Source organism: Pteropus alecto, unplaced genomic scaffold, assembly GCF_000325575.1.
Source record: "Pteropus alecto unplaced genomic scaffold, ASM32557v1 scaffold41, whole genome shotgun sequence".
Lineage (NCBI taxonomy): Eukaryota > Metazoa > Chordata > Mammalia > Chiroptera > Pteropodidae > Pteropus > Pteropus alecto.
Window position 1 is genome coordinate 1,123,567 of NW_006430464.1, and position 8,345 is coordinate 1,131,911.

At 52.1% G+C, this 8,345-nt stretch overlaps 1 protein-coding gene across 1 annotated transcript in view; it reads right to left on the reverse strand.

Moving 5' to 3' along the window:
- The window catches only part of MYH14 (myosin heavy chain 14), a 64,545-nt gene that overhangs the window by 41,898 nt on the left and 14,302 nt on the right, over window positions 1-8,345 (reverse strand). Inside the window, 1 exon segment of the mRNA XM_025048203.1 lies at window positions 1,378-1,473. Coding sequence (XP_024903971.1) covers window positions 1,378-1,473 — 96 coding nt within the window.

An 8,345-nucleotide genomic window follows, 5' to 3' on the forward strand; every position in this document is an offset into this window, starting at 1 on the left:
AACGCCTGAGTGCCAAAATGTGAACATGTTTTTGCAGAAACTGGGGGCGGGGCTGAGCTGGCAGGTGTGTGTCTTTCTTTCTCCTCTAAATTAAAATGAGAATTCAGAACTGTTTTCAAGCATCTATCATTTCCATAATGGAAAAACAGTTACTGCAAATACTCGGCTCCAGCAGAAACGAAACAGAAAAAGAAAAACGCTTGGGAGGAAATACACCAAAATGTTGAGCGTGATTATTTCTGAGAGATGAGGCCGTGAGGATTTAAATTTCTCCCTTTTGTGTGTGTATGTCTGCAATTGTAGTCTCTAATTCTTCTACAGTAACCTCGCATTATATGGGAAGTATTTAAGAACCGACAGAAGTGAGCCGAATAAACAGCACGTAATGTGCCAGGCAGTGTGATTTCATAGGCTCCGAAGCCTTTGGCCTTTGCCCGTTGGTGAAGCCCCTGGACTGCTTCTCCGATTACTGTTTGCAAATGCAGGAAAAATGAAATACTCGAGATTCCAAAGGAGACCAATTATACCGACATACATTTCCCACAGACCCCGGGGGCGAGAATCCCCAGCACGGTTCTAGTCGATAACCTTGAAAAGTTACCCCGCGATGCATGATGGGAAGAACTCAGGTTTCCAAACAGTTAATAAAGTCAGGTCCCAATTTTGCAAGTGAAGTGAGTGAGTGTGCACAGCACACCTGCTAGGTGTGTGAACATCCTAAGCAATAGCTCCGATCCACGCGTCGTGGGTGACGTTTCTTCCTTCATATGCCCTGTGGGGTTTTTTTGTACAGCTCTTGGGAATGAGCCCCTAGGATTTTGTAATCAGGGCAGGAAGCTCTTCCCATCTCGAGGGGAAAGGGGCATGAAGCACGATTCCATTTCTGTGACAATTATTTCTTCATGGATACAGACATAGAACAAAGCCCAATGGGAAATACCCCAGAAGGTTGCAGTAATGATGTCTCAGGGGTATGATTATGGGTAATTTCCCTGCCTGTAGACTTTTCTGTCTTGCCAGATTTCTCCCCATCCAGCTTGTATTATTTTAAAATAATAAAGCGGAGCTATTTCCATTTTGATTTAAAAAAAAAAGGAATATCGACTATAATTCTGCTTTTGAAAGGCAAAAAAGTTCACACACACACACACACACAGCTGAGTATTTGCACGCAGGTGTTGTTCAAACTTTCAGCAGAGATCACACTTTTCATAATCAGGAAAAGGGCGGAAGATATTATTTTGGCAAAGACTCAGCAATGAGCAGGAGATCAGAGCGGTCCAGGGTCGCAGGCAGGCCCCTGAGGAGCGGGGTGCTCTGTATCTGGGTCAAGCAACGCAGGGTCAGGCAGGTGGGCGGCGGGCCGCAGGGCGGTACCTGTGTTGTCCGGCATGGAGGCTTGATCCGTGTTCCGTTCCTTCTTCAGGACAATGTTGCCGAACTGGAGAACAGCTGAGACCATCCGCAGCATGGCTAAGGGGAGGCAGAGAGAGCGGTCGCCTGTGGCTTCAGACCCCGTGCGCCTTCTTAACCAGCCAGTAGAAACCTGGCTTCAAAGCCCCATGCCAGCTTACACCCCCGCCCTCGGCGTAAAATCCACCGTGACCCCGGGCCGGCCTTAGAACATATGAACGGATAAACGAACTCCGTATTTTGCATTCGAGGTCCGCTTTATCACCGTTCAGTGTCTGCTCATCTTACGAAGATGCTCATCGCATCTTATGAAGCGAGGCAGAGAAGATTTAAAAGGACTTAGGGAAATGAATGAGGAAGGTCTTTAGAGATACGGAAAGATTTCTCAAATATCGAGTGAAAATTGCGAAGTGCAGGATGGTGTATCGGGCATACAGCTCTGTATGTAAAAAAGGCACAAAAAAACAAAGTTCTCGTTATTTACGGTAACGTTCCATAGAGTTGCCGTGCATATGAGATTAGTGGCTGCAAACTAACGCTCCCGTGGTTCTGCAAGCCTCCGGTCACATTCTCATCGACTGATCAACACATCGCCTTGTTTTAGGTGTGTTTCTGTTTAAAGACACCTCATTAATATATATATTGTTGCTCCGTTCACAGTGAACTCAGGGCCAACAGCACTGCCTCGTGCCCGAAGGAAGCTCGTTCGACACACGTGTTTTCTGCACGAGCCACATCACAGCATTAAGCAGCATCTTGGGAGGCGTTTTAGGCGGCAAAACCACCGATAAAACAGCACGAAAACGCAAAACACTTGGCACTCAATAGACTGCAAAAAGGACACCAGTTTACAGCGTAAGCTAAAGCACAAAGGCAGAGTGTCACCTTGTTGGACGCAGTGGCACTGGACAACTCAAAGTTTTCACCTCTCTGTGACTAACTGCAACGACCGTGGATGCGCCAGGCGTATTGGTTTTGGGGTTACGGGTGAATGCCGCGCGTAGGGGAATTCACAAACGCACAAATGACGAATGAGGATGCGCGATACAGATAGCCCCATCTCACAGTGGTTTGAATCGTGAGTTTTCCAACTTTGCGATGGCCAAACGCGATTCGTGTTCAATAGAAACCATACTTTGAATTTTGGATTTTGATTGTTTCCCCGGCTAGCGATATGCAGTAACGATCGTGATGCTGGGCAGCGGTCGTGACCGCAGTTCCTGGTCGACTCCGCGATCACGCGGGTAAACAACTGACACCCCACAGTGTGCTGTGTTGCCAGTGTTTTTTGGACGTCGTCTTGTTTTCTCATCCCATCGTGTCTACAAACATCCATCTGTGTCCCCTGCTTTCGGTGAGATGAAAGGGAAGGCAGTTATTCTCGAGATGAAACTGCCCAGCGTGAAGGCAGCGAGCCATAATTACGTAAATTACATGAGCTATTCTATACTTTATTACAAAATAGGCTTGGCGTCAGATGACTTTGCCCAACTGTAGGCTAACGTCAGTGTTCTGAGCACGTTTAAGATCGGCCGGGCTAAACTGTGATATTTGGTAGGTGAAGTGTATTAAATGCATTTTTGACTTAGGACTATGGCTTTATCAGCATGTGCATTCGCTTGTTTGTGCAGAGCTGGAAGGTGCGATGTAAGTGGGCAGTGCTGCCCCCTAGCGTCCGTCTCAGGAACTTACAGGGTTTGGTTGGCGTAACTGGGGCAATGTGTGGTGTGTTTCTGGATGTCGCAGAGTGGGCAGGTGGGGACCGGAAGCAGACGCCCTTACGTACCACAAAGAATTGCCCCCATCCCCTGTGACTTCTAAACGTCCCATGGGACATTCGCATCTGTAAAATAACGGTTTGTCATGATTTGAGACTAATCCTAACCATTTTACGTATAAACACGAAAGCGTTTTGTGTTTGTTTTTAATACATAGTGAATTTTCCGGGGGCGTGGAAGGGGGAGCCACTGTCGTCACTTCAGAATTTTATCAAGTTTTGGTCAGCTTTTCAGGGTCCTCTCGTCCCTGACAGCAAAGCTGCAGGTGGCATTTTGGGTCGACCACGTACGCACCCACATCAGGCTGGGTTTGTATCCGCTGTGTTCCTGGTGACACTGCGGACTGGGCGAGGACCCTGCCACCTCATCGACTGCTCATTCTGGAACAGTTCACAATTTACGGACTGAAATGGACACGTTTATTTTCACTTTCTCGGGGCCCCTTCCCGTTCCTACCACTTGCAAAAGATCTTGATTAACCTTCGTAACGACTCAACGAGGCAAGTCCTGCAGTAGCATTTGCACAGATGGGAAACGGAGTAAAATCCCCATTTGACAGATGGGGAAAACCGAGGCACACCCGGGTAATCAACTTGCCTAAAATCCAGCTCGTAAGCGTAGACCGGAGGTTCAAATCCGAGCGGCCTGACTCTGGGGTCTGTATTCTTAACGGCTATGCTTCCCTTCTCTTCCCTTTTCTTTTAGCGTAAAATTCAAATGTAAATATGTACATAAAGCAAAAAGCACACAAACCTTATTCGACCATCTCAAGTGGCTGCACGCGGGGAGCAGCGCCTCGCACGCCCCCTGCTGGCCACTCACCGAAAATGGACGATCACAGAGTTCAGTGCAAGAAGCCAGACGCCAGGGGAAGCGACTCCACGCTTAGATGCTGCAATAAGTGGTTACATTCGGGAAGGTGGAAGGAGGGGGCTTTTAGGGGCTGGTTACGCGGGCATTCACCTGCGGAAGTCCCCGACGGGATGCTGACAGCCCGTGCACACTCTTCGGTGTCTATGCTACGCTTCTCTGCAGTTTACTCAGAAGAGGGGGGTGGCGGAGGCTGGAGGGGGGAGTAGCCTCCTGCGATATTCCTGCCAAAAATGTGTAACCTGAATCGGATCGCGAGGAAACACACCCAAGTCGGAGACAAAACAACGGGTCTGTAATCTTCAAAAGCGACAAGGTCACCAACGATAAAGACCCAGGAATGGTTTCAGAAGAACAGAGTAAAACGGGATGACTAAATGCAGCATGCGACCTCAGGCTGGGTGTGTGTGTGTGTGTGTGTGTGTGTGTGTGTGTGTGTGTGTGTGTTTTGGAGGCAATAAAAGAAATCCCCTCTCTTCAGATACATAGATATTTATTAATAGAGTGGGTACTTCTCTGAACTGGCAAAGTCGTTATTGAGATGACATGGTCTGTGGATTAGAAATAGTACTGATCGCGGCAATGTGAATTTCCTGATGAGGATACTGTGCTGTGGTTGTGTCAGAGAATTTTTCAGGAAATATACACTGTTCAGGGGGCGGCAGCTGAATCATAGCCCCCTGAAGATGTCCACATCCAAATTCCTGGATCCTGCAAAGGTTACCTCGCGGAGCAAAACGGACCTTACAGATGCGATCGGGTTAGAATCGTGAGAGGTGGGAGATTAATCCTAGATTGTCTGGGTGGGCTCTGAATGGAACCGTAAGGGTCTTCATAAGAGAGAGACAGAGGGAGAAGCCATGTGAGCAGAGGTCACAGTCACGTGCTCTTTGAAGATGGAGAGAAGGGGCCCTGAGCCCAGCCATATGGGCGGCCAGTGGAAGCTGGAAAATCAAAGAAGCGGACTCTCCCTGGAGCCAGCTCTGCCGACACCCCAATTCTGGCACAGCGAGACCGACTTTGGGTTTCCAACTCCAAAACTGCAGGAAAATAAGTGTGTGTTGTTTTGAGCCACTGCACGTGTGCTCCTTGGTGACCGCGGCCACAGCAAACTCTTACAAAGGGGAGCAGGGGTGCCTCGCCTTCACCCTTATTCTCAAACAGCTCGGCATGAGTCATCAGAAAGATAAAAGAATAAAACAAATGTGGCAGTCGGGGAATCCGGGAGAAGAGCATCTGGCAATTTTCTGTATTGTTTTTGCAACATTTCTGTAAATCTGAAATTATTCAAAATAAGAAGGTTTCACAACAACAACAAAAAAACCCCTGAAAACAGAAAGGGGTGTCACTGGCAAGTATTAAATTTCCCTCTCTGTCTCCACTGAGACCAAAACTCCCTGTGGGACGTGTTCCTCACTCATGTCTTAACTGCATGTTCCGCATACAGTAAGTGCTCTATACATGTCTGCATGCATGAACTGGAGCTCGCCAGTTTCCAGGACAGAATTCCTGCCATGATCTCCACTACTTCTGGGATTCAATCCGATCCCTTTTCAGGGGCTTCAGCACCCTGTCCCCAAGCCTCCCACTTCCTCCAGCTCAGGGTCCTCTCAAGGACTCCATGCAGCCACACCAGCCTCCTTCCAGCTCTTTCCTGGGTAATTCCTGCCTGACGGGCAGAGCTTGGCTAAGCCCCGCCTCCTTCTCGACTCACGTCGTCAGACCCTGTGACGCAGTCACCACTCCCCGCACCTGTCTGTCCCTCTCCCACAGGCTCAACTCCAATCCACTTGTGCGCTTCGAGGCCCCCTGGGTCTGAGCGCTCCACGGGTCACCAGCTCATTTGGTGCCCGTCACTGTTAGTTTGGCCCAGACCCACAGACTGCATCGTGTACAGAGTAAAGCGATATATTGGTGAATAAATGGCAAAGAGTTAGTGGATGGGAGATGCATTATGGAATGGCAGGGGTTCGCTATGACCTTGGCCATCCACATGGCCTTCTGAACCTCGGTTCCCCAGCTGCACAGTGGGAAGGGCTGGGCCAGGCGCTCTCTAGTTCTGCCTGTCTGGGGTCAGGGGGGCTGGCTGGTCAGGGACAGTGGAGAGCCCCGGAAACGCTGGGAGTTTCCCGCAGGGCGCCCCCCCCCCACTGCCCCCTGAGCTAAGTAAGAACACGTCCTATAGACGCGCAATGACACCAACGCCCCAACAGACAGAACGACACCCACTCTTTAATGTCAGTGCAGACCAGCCCTGAACGAGTCCCCACCCCCGCCCCCGTGGCCTTCGACAGTCGGCTTAGGCACCTGCGTTGGTGCCAAGCGCCTGGGTCAATCCGATGCCTGAGGAGTTGGCAGTTAGCTCTCCCGGGTGACTTCAGACCAGCCCATCACAAGCAAGTCGCGGCCTGCGGAGGCGGAGGCGGAGACCGGCGGCTGGCGACGCTGACCCTGCCTGACGTGAGTGGGCACCCGCCTCGCTGGCGGCCCGGCCGCGAGCTCAACCTCTCAGGGTGGCATTTACAGCGCCGGCGCGGGCGGATGGAGGGCGGAGGGCGGAGGTCCTGCCTGGACCGGCCCCCCACACTGCCCGCCTTGCCGCCCTGGGCTTGCCGAGGGCGACCTCCCAGGGGTGCCACCAGCCTCTCTGGGAAGGATCGGGGGGCTGGCCTTGGAGTCATGCCGGGTTCCACCACCTCCTCGCCACTTCGGGGGAGTCCCGAGACAGACGCCCCACCTCCCTGGGCCTCTGTCACCCCACCTCCCTAGACTTCTGTCTCCTCTTTGGTTAAAGGCAGCGTCCACGGAAAGGTCACCGGCTGGCTCCACTCCTTGTCAGTGAAGCGCAAAATCAAAGTATCGTGAGACCCCGAGCAAAAATAGCTCACGGGGCGGTCGCCCGCCGGCGGGTGGGGAAACGGGCCGCGGGCCGCGGCCGGCGGAGCGGGACACGGGCGCCACCTTCTGGACGGAGACGGGGTTGACTCTCTCCCTTTAAAATGCTCTGGGGTTGGGGGCTGCGAGGAGGGTTGGGGGTGGGAAGTGAAACCTCCAAAGCCACCAGCGAGCAAATTGTTGGATCTGGTGCCAGGTGCCCAGGGGGTCACCCCCTCGGCTCTCCACGTGCATACGTGTTTGCAATTTCCAATAACAAAAAGATACGAATCAAAACGGTTTAGCGATAAAAGGGAAAGCAGCCCTGACCCACGCTACTTCGCGGATCAGCCTTGAAACCATCGTGCTCGGCGAAAGAAGCCAGCCGCGAAGGGCCTCGTGTCCAACGAGTCCATCTATAAGAAAGGCGCGGCCGAGTCACGGTTGCCTGGGCGACGGCACAGGGATGCAAGTTACCTACTCCGCCAGCCACCAAAAACGACCTAGGACCGCCGGTATGAGGGACGACGTACAGCTCTGTGACCGCCCTAAAAGCCACTGACCTGTGTCCTTTAAGGGGGGCGAATGGTGTGGTCCGTGAACCGGATCTCCAAGTCTCATATAGTTCATCTAAACAACGAAACCTTACACAGCCACAAAAGAGAGGGACGTTTACCTACAGGGACTGAAATAGAATGATTCCCAAAATATACTGTTCAGAAAAGGAGGAAGACAAAGCCCCCTGGCGCGGGGTGACGAGCTGCCTAACCCGGCGCTTCCTGGGACCCGGGGTGGGCGTCTCATGTGCCAGGTGTGCTCCCCCGCTGGCTGGCATGTCTCGGATGGCCCAGGAGAAAGGTCAGGAGCGGGGACCCACCCAGCCCAATCGCCCGCAGGAATTTTAAATCGGTGGAGAAATATGTTAACATTTTAATCACCGACACAGCTGAGCTGTACCAGGGCCAGAGAATGCCTTCCTTTACAGAAAAGAATGTGTGCCTTTTCTTACTTGTCTAAAAGATTTCTAGAAGGAGATACAGGAAGCGAAGACTTGGTTTTCCCAGTATGACCTTTGGCCGTATTCACCTTATGTCACTACGTGCCATACGTTGCCCGGGAGAGTTACTTGCAGTGACATGGGTCAGGAGGCTAGGCCGGGAGGCCCAGGCCCCCACCGTAGCCACCACCTGAATTTGTTTGCCAGCCGCCCAGGGAGGAGAGGCAGGGGAGTTATGCAAGCATGCGATTAGGCAATCCAGCAGGGGCCCTGAGACCCTGTGTCAATACACCCAAGGAGGCTGCTGGCACCCGGATTGCAGCCCTCCCACCTGGGCCCTGGAGCCACCTGGGTCCTCCCGCGGTGCCAGGGACCAGAGGGAAATGAGTCCAGCCTGGCCCGCTCAGCCAGGG